Source organism: Cryptotermes secundus, unplaced genomic scaffold (genome assembly GCF_002891405.2).
Source record: "Cryptotermes secundus unplaced genomic scaffold, Csec_1.0 scaffold278, whole genome shotgun sequence".
Lineage (NCBI taxonomy): Eukaryota > Metazoa > Arthropoda > Insecta > Blattodea > Kalotermitidae > Cryptotermes > Cryptotermes secundus.
In genome coordinates, this window is record NW_019731978.1 from 289273 (window position 1) to 306638 (window position 17366).

The window sequence follows — 17366 nt, forward strand, 5'->3', positions numbered from 1 at the left end:
ACAAGAATGAAGATTCCTCTCTTATGGGCAGCTGTTTGGATTTTGAAATATTTCCTCGAGTTGAGGTTCAAGTGGTTTGATGCTTTTCTTTTTTCTTACAGAACGAAAGCAATGATATTTGAGAGGCTTCCATTTTTACAAATATTATGTTGCTGGACATTATCCATTGTCCTGTATTTATCTAAAAACACTGCCCTGTTTATTTTTCAAAACACGACATTTCGGAGGTTTAATCCTCTTATATTTCAGCCCTTGCACGAACCGCAGAGAAAACGTCCCTTCCATTATTGCGTGTTCTGTAGTTGCCGGGGAAACAACATGTCCACAGTGCTGTTCCTTAGCAACGGCTGTTTTACTGTCGCCTGTTTAAAAGTGTGGTCTACAGACACGACTTAGCAGGTGTTCCACTAATATTGTCTGTATCAAATTAAGGGGAGAGTGAGCTAAACAGTAGATATTTCTTTTCGCAGGGCGGTTCGGACGGGTGATTGTGATCCCGAAGCACGGGAAAGACATGCTGAAGCGGGAAATCTGGCGGGAACTGAGACTTCTGGACCAGCTCATCCAGAACGAGACGGTCCGCTGGCAGGACGAGGAGCCCTTCACCTACCGCGACGTGTGCGCTCGGTGGGTCGACGAATGCTTCCAAAACGACGTTCTCAACCTCGACTACATTATCGACGAGGTCGAGAGCCGAACCCTGAACCTCACGTTTCCCATCATGTTCAACCCTGTCACGTGGGATGCCCATACGTTCCCTGTCTACTTTGGTGGCACAGTGGTTAGTGAAGACGGCCTCATCATCAGTGTGCCGTCAGTTCAGCTTGTGTACTTCGTCACTGCAGACACCAAGAGACAGGATGCCAGGTAAGGTCCCGTGTAACGGCATAGTGACCAAACTACAGGCTGGAAGGCCTAGGGAATTGGGGATAGATTCCCTGACCGGCCCTGGGACACGTCAAGCCTCGTATCCAGTGGCTACTGCGGTTCTTTCCCTGGAGAGGTAGCCTCAGGGCGTGAAGCTGACCTCTCACCTCCATCTACTGCCGAGGAAAAGTTATGTGGAGATATACCTCCATTCCCACATACGTCTTCATAGCGTGGTGCTTACTTAAGCACTGGGGCAGGAAGGGTTCATTGTTAAGGGCCGGAAAGGCGGAGTCCCACCAACACCGAGGAGTAACCACAACGTAACGGGTTCGATTCCCGATGAGGAATCATTGGATTTTTCAATTGACCTGACACTTCCAGCCTCACTATGACCCTGGGGTCGACTCTGACAGAAATAAGTATCAGGAATCTTCCTGGGGGGAAGAGAGCGGCCGGCCGGCGCGTATGGCTGACAACCTCACCGCCATCTGTGAANAAGAGGGCGGCCGGCCGGCCGGCCGGCCGGCCGGCGCGTATGGCTGACAACCTCACCGCCATCTGTGAACCAGTTGTGTAGAAAATGTGGGAGCCTCGACGCCTCACAACCCTATGGGCCTCTACGGCCTGTTACAAGGATATCTTTACCTTTTTAAAGTTTAATTCTATAGGATTGCATAAGACGTTTTTGTTGCAAATTTTTCCCCATGGAAATTCTCTTTTGATTACATTATCTGTCGCAAGTTCGGATATTAGTTATTTTTTAAAGTTTTAAAGTTCTTCCGCTACCCCCTCTCCTTTAGCTTAATGGTAATACCATGCCTTTGTATGCTTCTGTGTTTTAGCCTACTTTCCTTATTTTGAAAAGACTCAAAATAGGCCTATGAGATCACCATGCTGTCTGTGTGTCTATGTACTCTCTCCTATCAACTTCTGAATGCCTGAACCGATCTTCGTGAAACTTGGCATATCATGGCACCTGAGCCCATCTCAGCTGTGTACTTCATAAATTCCTCCCATCAGTTTGTGTGTCTATTTGTGTATCCCCTTGTCGTTGCTAGGCAACGGCTACAGCAATGACAGCGCATGACACGCACAATACACTGGGTCGGCAAAGATGAGGCCACTGCGACCGACATCTTTGTGTGTTGTCTGAAAAGGATAGATTTCATAATGTGGCGTCTCCTTCAGTACGTCACCTGCATTTTAAAGCTGCATACAGGGATGGAGTCCTCGTGTGTCGTTCCACAGAGATTCGCCCACTGTACATTGCACAGCACGAGTTTCATACTTCTTGCGTAGCTGAGTGGCGACTGACAAATCGCTGGACTATAACAGTGGCATATGTCTCGGATGGTTCAGGCCAACAATCTGATGGGCCTAGAGGGCGGAAGTCCTGTGTTTAAACACCAGTTAGGTTATTGCGAACACAACCACAGACCCGCAGAATGTACGCCCAATATTTTCCTTTGTGGATTACTTTGCTACACAGACAGTGTATGAATTATATATTATAGAAAGGTAGAATGAGGAGCCGGTATAGCTCAGTCGGTATAGCAACTGGCTACGGGCTGGACGACCAGGGGTCGAAGTTGGAGTCCCTGTAGGGTCAAGAATGTTCTCCACAGGGTCCAGACCGGCTCTGGAGCCCACCGAGCCTACTATCCAGTGGGTACCAAGGACCCTTTCCTGGTGGTAAAGGGGTCAGGGCGTGAAGCTGACCACTCAGCCCCTACTAGTACTGAGGTCAAGAAAACGTGGATCTATCTATACAGCCATTGTCCCATACGCCTTCATGGCGTAGTGCTTAACAACTTGACCTTCTTTTACTGTAGAATGATTGATGAATCATGAATTATAAAGCATTTGGAAGGAAGTGGTCGTGGCCTAATCGGAACCATCACGGAGGGGCTGAACAAAACTACGAACATTCTGTATCCTGACGGAGATTCGAAATGACCCTGTTTTCAACCCTGTCCAGGCGTTCGAATCATTCTGACAGCCACCGTGTTCAGGAAAGCTGAACACCCTGCGAAGCTCCGGTTCCCCAGTGCACTTCACAGCACTGCTTTGTATACAGGCCTGCCAGACCAGCCACTGATTGTACCTCGCCCCAGCTATGGCTCACGTACTTCTGGATTTTTACCGGAGTTAAGAAGGCTGGAGAGTGGAGCACATGAAGAGCCAACACTAAGAAAAAGAACAACAAGGAACTGCCCACTTCCTTTTAATAATAAGAGTTGAGTCAGATCTTCCCATGTCTAAGCATCTCGCTATGAAACCTTACAATATACAAAGACAAAACTACACACAGTCTGCCTCGAATTATGTCTGACCTAGGCTGCTCTGTCCGTGGGGAGAAGCCTCCAGAACCCATTAAAAAGAGCTGTCTTAGACGTTGTGCCCCTTTTGAGAATCGGACCAGGGTCTCCAACCTCTTAGCCAGTCACATGACGTAGAGACTCGTATTAATTACGAGGGAGAGTCAGTAAATAGGTTACAAATTGAAGTAAAACTGCTGTAATGGACGTAATAATTTTCTGTGTGTAACACTAGGTAGCAGCACAGTCCAGCCATAATGCAGCCTCCAATGTTCACATGAAACACCGCCCTAATGCCGCCCTAAGGCAGCCTCCAGTGTTGACATCAAAATTGCACCCTAATGCAATAATGAGCACGCTCAACACATTTCCCTTACAGGTCACTTCCCAAGGCTTTGCCTTCTTTCCAACCCACCATTGCCACAAGAACGAGCGACAACTGGCTGGGAAATTTCACAGCTTAAATATTTCTACCACTGCGTCTCCCCCCTCCCCAGACCGCCTCTGTGGTCAAGTGGTCAGAGGTCAGGGTTTCAATCCCGGCGCTACTAGATTTTCTGAGAAGTAGTGGGTCTGTGAACGCGGTCAACTCAGCCTCATAAGGATAATTGAGGAGATATTTCAAGGAAATAGCGGCTCCGGTCTAGAAAACCGAAATTAACGGCCGTGTGGATTCGTTGAGCTGACCACGCGACACGGTCTATCCGCTAAAGCTGGCACTAAATTCGCCGACAAGCGGCGCTCGCTCGGTCGGTAGAGTTCGCTTGCGGACTAAAACCACGGAGGGAACCTCTCCCTTTCTACCTACACCGAACCTTTATTTTCCATTTCCTAGTCTTTCCTTAAATCCTTCTGGCTTAAAAGAACTACGCAGTTTTCCCTGCTGTCTGCAGATGTCTCCTTACTGGATGCTTCAATGACCACGTACGGAATTCATGTCAACTTCGGCCTTCTGTGACGTCAAAGCTGTTGGTAAAGGGGATTGAGAGAAAGATTGGTTGTGCTAAGGGTCAGGCTAATTACGAAGATTGCTGGCTTCTGGGATATCTAGTTGTGTAACATGACAAACCGTTACCTGCTGTCCCGGTCTGCAGTGTGACTAACATCGCATGGTGTACATACAGTCTGAAGCAGCCCATATCTCAAAGAGATGGGAACTGAAACAACAGAAAATTAATAAATAATCCAAAAATATAATGCAATTAATTAACACATATATACGAAGCGTGTTTGAGAACAAGGTGCTGAGAAGAATATTTTGACCGAAGATAGATGAAGTGACAGGAAGTTGGAGAAAACTACATAAAGAGGAGCTTCATAACCTGTACTCTTGGCCAAGTGTAATTAGATTGATCAAGTTAAGGAGTATGAGATTGGCAGGGCATGTAGGACGAATGGGGAAAAGAGGGATGTATATGGGACACTGGTGGGAAAGCCAGAAGGAAAGATACCACTAGGAAGACCAAGACATAGGTGGGTGGACAATTTTAAAATGGATCAATATTACAGAGATAGGATGGGGTAGCATGGACTGGATTGATCTGGCTCAGGATAGGGACCAGTGAAAGGCTCTTGTGAACCTCCGGGTTCCATAAAATGCTGGAAAGTTCTTGAATAGCTGCACAGTTGGCGGCTTCTCAAGAAGGTCTCATCTCCGTGAAGTTAGTTTTAGTTAGACAGTCAATTAAAAATATGTGAATGCCTGTCGGACTTCAGTGTAGGAATATTTGATTTCAATAAGATTTATTTTCTTTGTCTATACGAAGTGCGACATCAAATCCGAATTCTTCCCGTCTGTCCGCTTATTTTTCCTTCCAATTCTGATTAAATTTGTATTCTCTTTACTTTCTTCGCCCAGAGAAAATGTACCTTGTCGTCAGTGAATTGTTTCTGTGGTGTTTGTAGTTGGCTGGGAATCTAAAATAAGCCTGTTAACCCGTCCACATTACGGCATGGACATGCTGTAAGGGACAACGACGACGAAATCTTAAGTTGGTTTTGAACATGGGGAACTAGAAGGAAAACACGCAAGAGGAAAACAAGTTGAAGATGGTGACAAGTTAGGGAAGTTAAGGCCGCGCCATAGCTCAAGCGGTTAGTCGCTGGCTTCCCACTGCGGCGGCCCGGGTTCGATCTCGGGTCTGGTCAAGTGGGATTTGTGGTGGGGGCAGGTTTTCTCCGAGTACTTCGGTTTCCCCTACCAATCTTGATTCCACCAATTGCTCCACAATCACCCTCACCTATCATCTGGGGCTGGTACAATAGGCCAGAAGTGGCCGCAGTACAAGGGACTTAGTCCCACCCCACTAGCAATAAGAAATAGGGAAGTTATGAAACAGAGCAAGGACACGGGCAGAAATACAGGAGAAAATGGAAGCATATATGGAGGAGAATTGTGGACAAAATGGTAATGTCCGAGCTTCGTTGCTAGGCCATTCACGTTTTGTGGAAACATCAAAGCAAGGAGGAGGAAAATTTGCCGATGTTGTCATACCTCAGATGTAAAGAAGTGGTCATGGCACAATTTAAACTACAATATTGGCATTTTCCTGAATTGACTTGAGGTAATCCACGAGATATTCCAGTCAGCAGGATAGTCTGTGTTCCGGCCAAGAGTAACAAGCCAAGCGTTACACCCGAGATAACTTGCCCATTGTCTCTGTTCATATCAAGTGTATCTCGTCTGAATGGAGCCCATGCAGCATCTGTATCTCATGCCAGTTCAGTTCGGTCCTGAAGGATATTCCAGATGTAAAGAATTTCCAAACCGTTAAGTTTCATGTCCAAGAGGTAACAGCATAAACAGGAATCCTCTTTCAGTTTCATATGTGAAACGAGAAGTACGTACGTAGCATTCAGATGAATGATTGAGACCACGCGAGCAGTGTTCTGTTCATGATAAACTGTACTCCAAAACAATGTTCTATTCATGAGAATGCTGTAAACCAGAACATTTTTGCCTTTATGATAATGTACTGCAGAACACTGTTCTCTTCGTGAGAATGCTGTAAACCAGAAGATTTTTGTCTTCGTGAGAATGCTGTACTCCAAAACAATGCTCTATTCATGAGAATGCTGTAAACCAGAACATTTTTGTCTTTATGATAATGTTGTACTGCAGAACAATGTTCTCTTCGTGAGAATGCTGTAAACCATAAAGGTTAGAGAGATAAAGATTCATACTGCCATACTTTCCGTTATGTAACCGATCTGCCTACCCCAGCTCGATTTAATTCGGTAGAATGTTTGGATTCGGGTAAATCAACCTGTTCGTTTAGGTTTATTTATAACCTACAGTAAATGGATGAGAGGTACGTAGGCTATTTCTTGCCCTCAAGAAGGAGTTTTAGCCCAAACTCTCCAATGAAAAAGACAATAGAAAAACGACTGGTCAAGGCAGATGCGAAACGAAAGAGGAAGACCCCCCGGCAGCTTGGTTCTTTAGAAAGTCACACAAAATTTTACTTGTCTGAATCCTTGGAGAACACAATAAGTGACATTTTCGAACCCATAACTCAAAAGATGGGTGGTCTCCCAACCCCAAGCCAAGCATAACATTTGTCAAGCTACGACAGATTTTATGTTAAGTTTCAGCGCCTCAATTCCCTGTAATACGTAAAAGGATTGGGGGAATACTTAATTAGTGTACTCCCATTTTTTGAAAATGACCAATCCTTGTAATTTCTGGAGTTCACTTGTGGACCGAGACGACTCCGAGGGTTGCGAGGAGAAGGCATTCTAGGAGTCTTATTCAAAATACCAAACCATTCGGACGCAAATTCTGCAAGGAGTCTTACTCTAGATCGAAAACTATTAGGACGAAAATTCGAAAAGAGAAGTCATTGGAAGGAGTCTGGTTCAAGATCGGAAACCCAGCGGACACCATTTTAATGTAGTGCGTTAGTGGGGTTCACTATGGACAAGAGTTTAATAAAGTGTCTGGTGGAACAAAGTGTGTGTGTATTGTAACAGGAGTTCCCACTTCCCTTCCTGAGTGAGACCCTGCCAAACAGCCTNAGGCAGTCAGAGCGTGACGCTCAACGTAAGGGCTCGACGACGATTAAAGTTATGACACTTTGTTGTCTGGTATGTGATTTCCAATGTTTCGGAGGAACAAATTGGCCCCATCTTCATGGAAGAATTGAGCCATTGACAGTGGCTGCAGTCCCGTTGACTCACCTCACTCGTCCAGTATTTACGTGGTATCCGGTCAGTGTGACTCTCGGCAACATTCTGATATGGGCGTACAGCTGGGCACCGGCGTTTCTTATTCACCTTTGTGCTTCTTCTCTGAGCTGAGGAAGAATCTGTCCGTGAATCTGTCCGTGAATGCACTGACGAGTGCCCTGCACAGTCCATGTATCTATTCCTCTCTTTGACTACGAATTTTCTTATGGTTTATTTAACAGCGTGGGCAGCAGTTAGAGCACATAGACATCATCACTGGCAAAACAACCCTTTTTTTAGCTATTGCCTTCCTTAGAAGATTTTGCCAGATTTTTCCGTTCCTGGGAATTAGACCACCCAGCTTTCACTTTCGATTTCACAACAGTAAGTTTTTAAAAAGAAAGGTTGTCATCCTAGCGTCCAAATCCCAACCTGGAGGACCAGGTCTCTGTATTTGTCCCCCAGTGAGAAGGTGACCCAGTTATACCCCGAGGTACTGGGTTCCCTTTTCGTAACTTTCTGCGGCTCGCTGGGAGGTGGGCGTATTTAGAGTATATAGAGTCGAATTTTAATATTATTATTGAGCGATTAGAATGGAATTGCTGCAGATAAGAATAGGGTATCCCAGAATTAAATTAAAAAGAGTAGCTCTTTCACCCAATTTGCTGGGCCCTTGCCTCTTTCCTTCACTTTTCCCAACTAATATTCGTTACGTATAATCATCTCCTCATGCGTGCTCAAGTCCCTGCCCATCTTCTCTTTCTTTGCTTCCACCAAAATTATAGTGGTAGCGCCGAATTCCAAAACGCCTTTACTTGCGCTGTGACGTCTCCGCTGTCCAGGCAATCCAGGCATGGAACTGCTGTTGTCAGTTTCTGTTTTCTGCAGAGGTGCGGCTTGGGAGGACGCCTTCCTGAACGCGGTGGGCCGAGCTGAAGACACCCACGCGTTTAGGCACATCTCCACCGCCAGGTTCGCGAGTCGAACCCTGGACATCGAACTGGAGCGTAACACGCGGACCGTGGTTCCCTACTTCAGCACAACGTTCCTCATCATGGCGGCCTTCTCCATCACATCCTGCTGGATGGCCGACTGGGTCCGTGCCAAACCCTGGCTGGGTCTCTTGGGGAACATTTCGGCATGCATGGGCACTGCTGCCGCGTTCGGCGTCACCATGTACCTGGGCATTGAGTTTATCGGCATCAACCTCGCGGCACCCTTCCTCATGCTAGGTAAGTGGATCACTTATAGCAAACTTCCTTACGCTCCGTGAGTTGATGAACCTTGCGGCACTCTTCCTCATGCTAGGTAAGTGGATCACTTATAGCAACCTTCCTTACACTCCGTGAGTTGATCAACCTTGCGGTACCCTGCCTCATGCTAAGTAAGTGGATCACTTATAGCAACCTTCCCTACANTTTCGTAACTGGATCAGCCTCGTACGCATTAACTTTCCCTGTTTTCTCCCTGTTCCTTTCCACACCTACATGTTATCGAACGATGCGTCGAGGCCGACTTCTAACGCCATCTCCCACGAATGACATTCTCAAATAATCAATCTTGAACAGTCTCATTTATGTTGTCACTTGTATGAGTTACTATAGACGGGGTTTGGTCACTCGATTTATTGGCCACTTATANCACGCTCTGTAACTCTATCAACCTTGAGGCACCCTTCCTCATGCTAGGTAAGTGGATCACTTATAGCAACCTTCCCTACACTCCGTGAGTTGATCAACCTTGCGGTACCCTGCCTCATGCTAAGTAAGTGGATCAGATTCATAGCAACCTCCCTCACGCTCTGTAACTGGATCACCCTTGAGGCACCCTTCCTCATGCTAGGTAAGTGGATCACTTATAGCAACCTTCCCTACACTCCGTGAGTTGATCAACCTTGCGGCACCCTTCCTCATGCTAGGTAAGTGGATCACTTATAGCAACCTTCCTCACGCTCTGTAACTCTATCAACCTTGAGGCACCCTTCCTCATGCTAGGTAAGTGGATCACTTATAGCAACCTTCCCTACACTCCGTGAGTTGATCAACCTTGCGGTACCCTGCCTCATGCTAAGTAAGTGGATCAGATTCATAGCAACCTCCCTCACGCTCTGTAACTCGATCAACCTTGCGGCACCCTTCCTCATGCTAGGTAAGCGGATCAGACTCGCAGCAACCTCACGCTCCGTGAGTTAATCAACCTTGCGGCACCCTTTCTAATGCCAGGTAAGTGGATCAAACTCATAGCAACTTCCCTCACGCTCCTTGAGTGGATCAACTTTGCGGCACCCTTCCTCATGCTGAGAAAGTTGATCAACTTTAGGAAATATTCCCCATGCTTCGTAACTGGATCAACCTCAGGGACTCTTCCAGTTTCGTCGCCTGATGATGTAGGACTTCGTATGCATTAACTTTCCCTGCTTTCTCCCTGCTCCTTTCCACACCTACATGTTATCGAACGATGCGTCGAGGCCGACTTCTAACGCCATCTCCCACGAATGACACTCTCAAATAATCAATCTTGAACAGTCTCATTTATGTTGTCACTTGTATGAGTTACTATAGACGGGGTTTGGTCACTCGATTTATTGGCCACTTATACACACGACTCGGAACTACATGCAGTTACAGCGTCAATGCTAACCTCCACAGTTTACAAAACACTGACGTAATCACTAAGTCTTCTCCAGCCTGCTGTCTTCACTAGACTTTTCCTAGCAACGGCTTCTAACAGTGGATATTCTTCAGCTTCATGCGCTCAGGTTTTCATTCACAGACTCCAGTGTATAATTGCCTATCAACTGACTTTGTCCCTTGCTTATAACATCTCAGCGTGGACCACGCAGAAACACCCCGTTTCCAACAATACTTCGATTGTTGCATGCGTGTTCGTTGCCGCGGGTACGTGTTTACCGAGCCGTTGCCTAGAAATGGCTTGGTATATTTGCAAATCTCGCTGTCGTTACATAGAAGCGGCTCCACAAGTCACAAATTGGTGAACTACACTTCACATGTCCACACTAAAACACTATCAATATTTACAGAATACACACGACACACTGGAACAAAGGACTACTCACTCGTGTGTGAGCCACTGCTTGATTTATCTTCTTGCAACTTGTTACCACACGTCAGTTTTTTGCTGTGGTAACCTGAAATTGAGGCATTTCAGAGCCTTCATTTCATCGTTACGTGACGAAACACGCCCCTATTTTTTGGGTACTTCGAACCTGAAAGCGTAAGCATAAACTTTACGTTGATAATATGATAGAAACGCCTTAATTCGAAATTGATTTCTTTGTGAAGGGGTTATGTTATGACTTTGTAAATAGCTAGACAGTATATCGTGGAATGGTAGTATGACATGAATTGGAAAACATTTGGAAAGTGTTTGTGGTCTATTCGAGGTACTACTCCATTATTTGCCTGGATAGACTGAGGAAATCCACGCAAACTCATCCACGATAACCGAAGCCGCAGCTGAGACACAAACCGATCACCTTCCGAATACGACTCTAGAGCATTACCGCTAAGCTAGCCCTCATCGTGATTTATGTTTTGGCTTTGTGAGTATTATGATTCGCCTATGAGACTACGGGATAAGCCAGAAGATCACAATAGGGAGAACTGAACATCACCCTTTGCGAACTCAACAAAAGAGCCCATTTTCTTTCAATATGAAATATTAATACCAGTGAAGAAGAAATAGGCCCCACGCAAAAGCAGTATGATATGTGATAAGATGAATAACTTTTAAATTTTCAAAGCAGAGATTATAGCATGGAGTTTATTTAAAACGCTGGATGTCTTAACCTGTCGCATTGAACATGATGACAATTTTAATTAATAACGATTGCGTCCAGCGCATTGATACGCAGAGCCCGTTGCGCGCGCATGTGAGCGGAATATCGAATCAGTGAAACCGAAACAGAGTGCGCATGCTCATATGTAATGTTGCAGAGAAACCTATATATGCATTTTACAATAGTACTGGATGTGTTGCAAACACGATACTCTAACTGTTGCGCCAGGTTAGTCTGAATACAGGTTTAATGTTGGTGCTTAGTGCCGCACGGTTTTAACTCCATACTTTCACATTATTTGAAGACGTAAAAACAACATAAAGTAGGTTAAATTATCTGACAACATTCCGTTAGTTTTTAATCTATGTTAACTGTTTACAGTGAATGGTCATGCAATATGGAGGAACCCTAAGGGCCCTATGTGACCCTCGAAATTACTTACATAAGTGCAGCAATGCATATGTAATTTGACAGGAAGCTCTGCGAACAAATTATGTGGTTTAACATCCGTCACATTCTGCAGTGCATTAAGTAATGGTTTCAGGTACTATAAACGAAGAATTATACTATTTGAAGAAAATTATCTTCTATTCTGAGGATGGAAGCAGCAGGTTACTCTGAAACGTTATTACCTATCTACCAAATTGAGCCATATTCCTGATATGTTCAGAAGAAAAGAGACAGAAAATTTCAATTATCTTCAAAGGTGTAAAACTTATGGAGAAAGTGTTTTGGGCTTAAAATGTGTGTTATACTCGTATTTGCTAGAAACGCTTTTCTCTGTGATAAATATTTAACGAGATATGCAATGAAACGCATACAGGTCTCCTTTTAAAGCCGTCGTTAAACATGTCCAGTCTGATTGAAAACTGTAAGGCCTTGAATATTTTCCGTAAAATTCTTCAGTATCACTTCATGAAAATCCATCCAACGTTTCTCGAATTCCTTTGTGCGTATTGACGGACTGGTTAGACGTTCCACAGAGTTGCGAACGCGCCTAAAAACGGTAGTCGTGCATAGCGGCAGAGGACACATCTTAGATAGATTACAAGAACTAAAAATTATTTTTCGACGTAATACGAATACATAGTCCTATTAATGAAATACAGGTCAACATACAGGGTGATGCATTTACAAATGCATTCCAATAGAAAACATATTTATAACCCCGTGTACGGTAGCTAACGCATATAAATCCATAATTATGCAGTTCTGCTCCTTACTGGAACTTCGAGAATGGGCTGTTGGATTGTGCTTGATGGCACTGCCCATCGTACAGCTCGGACAACAATGAACACGCTGTAGGGATTTTTTAAGAAACAGGGTTCAGATCTCCGGATGTGCCGACCCTTGCACATTTTTACTGGGCCTTTAAAAATACACATGTACTGAAACCATCCAAGAAGCGTAAGGAAGTGAATGGTGGAAAAATCATCAGCATCAGAACAATAACTCTTGAGCATGTCTCTGCCAGGAACGTGCTGCATATATTCAGAACAATGCAGAACACTTCCAGTTTTTGTGTGCATTCATTTGTGTTTCGTTTTCAGTGACATATTAAATGTAATGTTTTAAATGGATCTCCCTTCAGCTCACGCCGTTTAAAGTGTGACAATCGTACTCTTCTGCAATGATGCTGAGGCAGTTAAGTGCATTATTTTGCAGTCCGTACGCGGTCATGGAAAATGACGTGCGTAGCCAGACGGGACTACAATTGTATGACGCGTTTTTAACCACGTTTGCATGGCTCAAGGTCTCCTGCAGACGAAAGCATCGTCATCCAGTTTAAGTTGGCGTTTCTTTTTCTCAGACTAAACTAAACTAGAAAAGCTAAATTCCGTGGCTTGAGTCCTCAAGCGAAATATACCGACCGAGTGACCGCCGCTTGTCGGCGAAGTTAGTGCCAACTTTAGAGGGTAGAGAGTGTCGCGTGGTCAGCGCAACAAATCCCCACGGCCGTCAATTTCGGTTTTCTAGACCGGAGCCGCTATTTCCTTGAAATGACTCCTCAGTTATCCTCACGAGGCTGAGAGGACCCCGTTCCAGACACACTATTTCTCAGAAAATCTGGTAGCCTCAGGAATCGAACGCGGGACCTCTGGATCTGTAGGCAGGAACTGTGACCCCTAGACCACAGAGAAGGAACTTTCTCTCAGACTAGTGCGAAAATATCTGTTTCAAGTTGCCAAATTTGTAGACCGCTAGAATACTTCCTTTTAATATTCAGAAGTTTACAGACAATTAACTAACTGATGAGCAGACTGTTGGACCTTCCGTGCAACTCAGAAAAATGTTCAGGGCACCCTTTTCGGTTGTGCATGAAACACAGTGCAACTTGGATAATCCGAACTGCGTGTAATTAGAGCACTGGTGCTTTCGGACTGTCGAAACGTTCATGTTACTGGGTTTCAAATAAAAACTTCGAAATCTTAGTAAAATTAGTTATTCAAAAGATTTACAGGTACATTTTATAGTATATAAAGAAGGACCTGAACCCGCGGACGTTCGGCTACACGCCGGGCTAGGGGAAAGCGGTAACCGGGTTACATCTTCCATCGCCCAGAGAGGCCGTTCCATTAACACATATCATGTTTCGCAAGAATTCATTTTTAATGAAAATAAGTAAAAAAAAAATATATTACATTTGTCTTTTTATGTGCCGGTTTATTTTTTATGCTGTTGTAAGTCAGTAGGAGCCGGGATAGCGTAGTCGGTATAGCGACTGGCTGCGGGCTGGACGACCGAGGGGTCGCAGATCGAGTCCCGTTAGGGGTAATAATTTTTTATTTTCCACGCTGTCCAGACAGGCTCTGGGGTCCATCCAACCTCCTATCCAGTGGGTCTTGGGAGGATTTTTCCCCGGGGATAAAGCGACCGGAATCTGACCACCTCCAGCTAGTGCCGAGGTCAAGAAAATGTGGATGTATGTATCCACTCCCCATACGCCTTCATGTCGTAGTGCTTAATGAGTTAAGCAGAGGGTAACATTACGTTCACCTTACTACGTGTATAAGTCTATTCGGATTATAGACGCTCCACTATATGTATTTCCCATTCTGTAATCTTTCACAGACCAAAAGATGAATCATTCATTTTCTTCGCCTTCTGTGTTTTTGACGTGAAACCACAAATCAACAAACTCCACCTATGAAATCCGTCTCTATGAGTGTGTGGCATGTTTCCTGCTAATGCAGTAAAGGAACCGCGCAGGGACGTGAAGATTTCGTCCTTATGGCCACCGCGTCACCTCACCTCACATCCGCGCTCGCGTGGGGAAAACGTTAAGCCTCTGCCTGCAGCTGAAATGCTGCAGGAATTTCTTATGTCTGTCATTTGGGTGAACATTTAGATTCTTGTCTAAGTAAACTAGGGCAGTGTATCATGTGTCATGTTTATGAGCAACTCTCTCTAACAAAATTCGCAAGACTCCGCATGAGCCTTGAGCTGATATCTTAATTTTCATTCAAAGCGCATTTGTCTGACATAACCTTGTATAGAAGTCATTATTACTAGTGCACTGTTTGCAAGTAAATTGCAAATTACAACTTATCATAATCAGTCTTTTAATCAATTAATGGTCATATTGTCCAACATATTCTAGTCCAGCATCACCAAAACATCATGCCATAAGGCATGGTCAGACAGACGCCAAAAGACATACACTTTGTAACCTGAGTAATACAAAGTAATGTGTCCCTCAACGCCCATTTTCAGGAAACTGGGTTTGAAGTTAGGGAAACAACTGCAGTTTAAATATGACTTAGAACAAAACACACAACAAAATTCCACACTTGCAACTAAGGTAAACTTATGGAAATACGAGGCGTATCCACAAAATAAGTTCCGTTTGCAGATATTGCCGCTGCAGCGCTGCGGTCACTATGGTGCGCATGCGCGCAGAAATTTTTGGTCCTTTTGAAAGGCACGGACGCCATTTTCAGACAATCGAACGGCGTTTACCTATCATCTTGTGTGTTTACACTGTTCAAGAAAATCGAGAAGCCCCCGTGGAGATGTATGTGGAGAGTGCAAAAAAGTACGGGGAACCAGGAAAGTGAATTGGCTAATTTTCGACCAGAAGCGGAGACAGGGCACTCCAGGAACTCAATTTTCATATTTTGTTACCATATATCACTCTGGGTTTAAATGTCCATATTATTTTAAGCATAAATATGTAAACATTTTAAATAACTACTGTAAATCTCATGTGACGTTTCATTTTACTATTGTATGAACGTCGGGCATTACCTTTGTATATTGATGAAAGGACTGGTTACATAGTACCTTTGAATTCAAAAAGGCCTAAATCCCTGAAATATCTTAAGCTGCATAACATATAAAAATCTCTTCCACCCTGAAGATAATGGAAACAAGTTCCTCCGAAACGTCCGGAAAGGCCTACCAAGGTACAAGGGACCTGTATGCTACAAGGCAATAATCTTCAAACACATCTCTCTGGGAGCATTATGTATTTCCACGGTTTGCATTGTGGCTTTCAGAATGGCTGATCCCCAGCCATGAGGTCTTAACAGCTTACCCGGAATCGCAAATAGCAGTCCTTTGTGGGAAATACGTCACAGCTCACAAGCTTAAGATACTGCCTGGCCTTGTGGAGATTAAAATGTCATAACCGTCTTTACAGAAGCTCGCCAGTGGAATCCGCTTGCGTCTGTCTGCCTTGGTGTTAGACTATCAGCTCCTATTACGTGACTCTTAGTTGCTGGCTAGGCAGTCAGCCATGTGAGTTGTACATACATGATTTGGCAGATCTCAATCAGTTTATCGACCAGTACGTCTGTCGACCAGTCTACCAACAGGATCTATATCGAATCAATCAGTATGTTGGATTCCAGGATCCCAAGGAGGGGTCTATCATAGTGCAACATCGGCTACTGGGTTGTAACGGTGTATAGTTGGCCGCGCCATAGCTCAAGCGGTTAGTCGTTGGCTTCCCATCGCGGCGGCGGCTCGGGTTCGATCCTGGGTCTGGTCAAGTGGGATTTGTGGTGGACAAAGTGGCCCTGGGGCAGGTTTTCTCCGAATACTTCGGTTTCCCCTGCCAATCTTCATTCCCCCAATTGCTCCACGATCACCCTCACCTATCATCTGGGGCTGGTACAATAGGCCAGAAGTGGCCGCAGTACAAGAGACTTAGTCCCACACCACTAGCAATAAAAAAAAAAGAAACGGTGTATAGTTCGGAGATAGCCTGACGTTTCGGGAGAACATATCGCTTCAATTTTAAAGGTCGAAGAGTAAGTTCTGTATGGAAACAAGAGCTTGCTGTATGCTTCTGATAGTTTCTTGCTTGGCTTACTCTTCTACCCTGAAGATGGAGGCAATATATTCTTCCGAAATGTCAGGTTTTCTCCGAACTGCGTGGTGTTATAACCTAGAAGATGCTGCTCTTCGCAAACAGTAAGGTAGGCCACACACTGGCATGCGTCAAGCGAGACATGAACAGTCAAGATACGATGTTTGCGACATGACGCAAAGAAAGGAGCACAGTTGAAACGAATGAGATTATGAAAACCGCCGCACACCGGTCTGAGTCATGATGCTGACGAATCACGAATGAAGCAAGACTGCGTCTTTTGTCTCATGTCTTGATGCTCCTCTTGACGCAGTTGTTGTGCGGTCGCCCTACGTTTGTCTAGCAGTCAGTCTGTCGGTTAATTAGAAGAGTACTCACAGATACCCACCGTTTGTGGGGCTGTCAAAGACGCTTTCTGATCATTATGTTGTCTGCTCGCAGGTATCGGCATTGATGACACGTTTGTGATGCTTGGCGCCTGGAGAAGGACGTCGGTACATTTGCCTGTGCCGGAGCGGATGGGCCGAATGTTAAGCGAGGCAGCCGTGTCGATCACCATCACCTCGGTCACCGACATGATCAGCTTCTGGATAGGAATCATCAGCCCGTTTCAGTCCGTCCGCATATTCTGCATCTACTCTGGTGAACACTGGCGATCATTCTTCTTCTTCTTCTTCTTCTTCTTCTTCTTCTTCTTCTTATTATTATTATTATTATTATTATTAGTATATTATTACTACTATTATTACTATTATTTGTTTCCTAATGTATATAATTTAGGAATTCTGCATTAGCTGTCCCTATTATCGCCCTCCCTCGCCTCGTTTACAATGTTATTACTGATTGCAGGAATGTGAAGTCAGGAGACTGGGGTGGCCTCCAACAACATAACCTTTAT

The 17366-nt window shown here is 44.8% G+C and overlaps 1 protein-coding gene across 1 annotated transcript in view; it reads left to right on the forward strand.

The window, feature by feature from the left end:
• Positions 1–17366, forward strand: part of LOC111867370 (patched domain-containing protein 3) — a 118345-nt gene that overhangs the window by 79807 nt on the left and 21172 nt on the right. The window contains exons 3-5 of the mRNA XM_023857160.2: positions 471–867; positions 8244–8587; positions 16910–17110. Of these exons, the coding sequence (XP_023712928.1) occupies positions 471–867; positions 8244–8587; positions 16910–17110 (942 nt within the window). The remainder of the gene's footprint in view (positions 1–470; positions 868–8243; positions 8588–16909; positions 17111–17366) is intronic.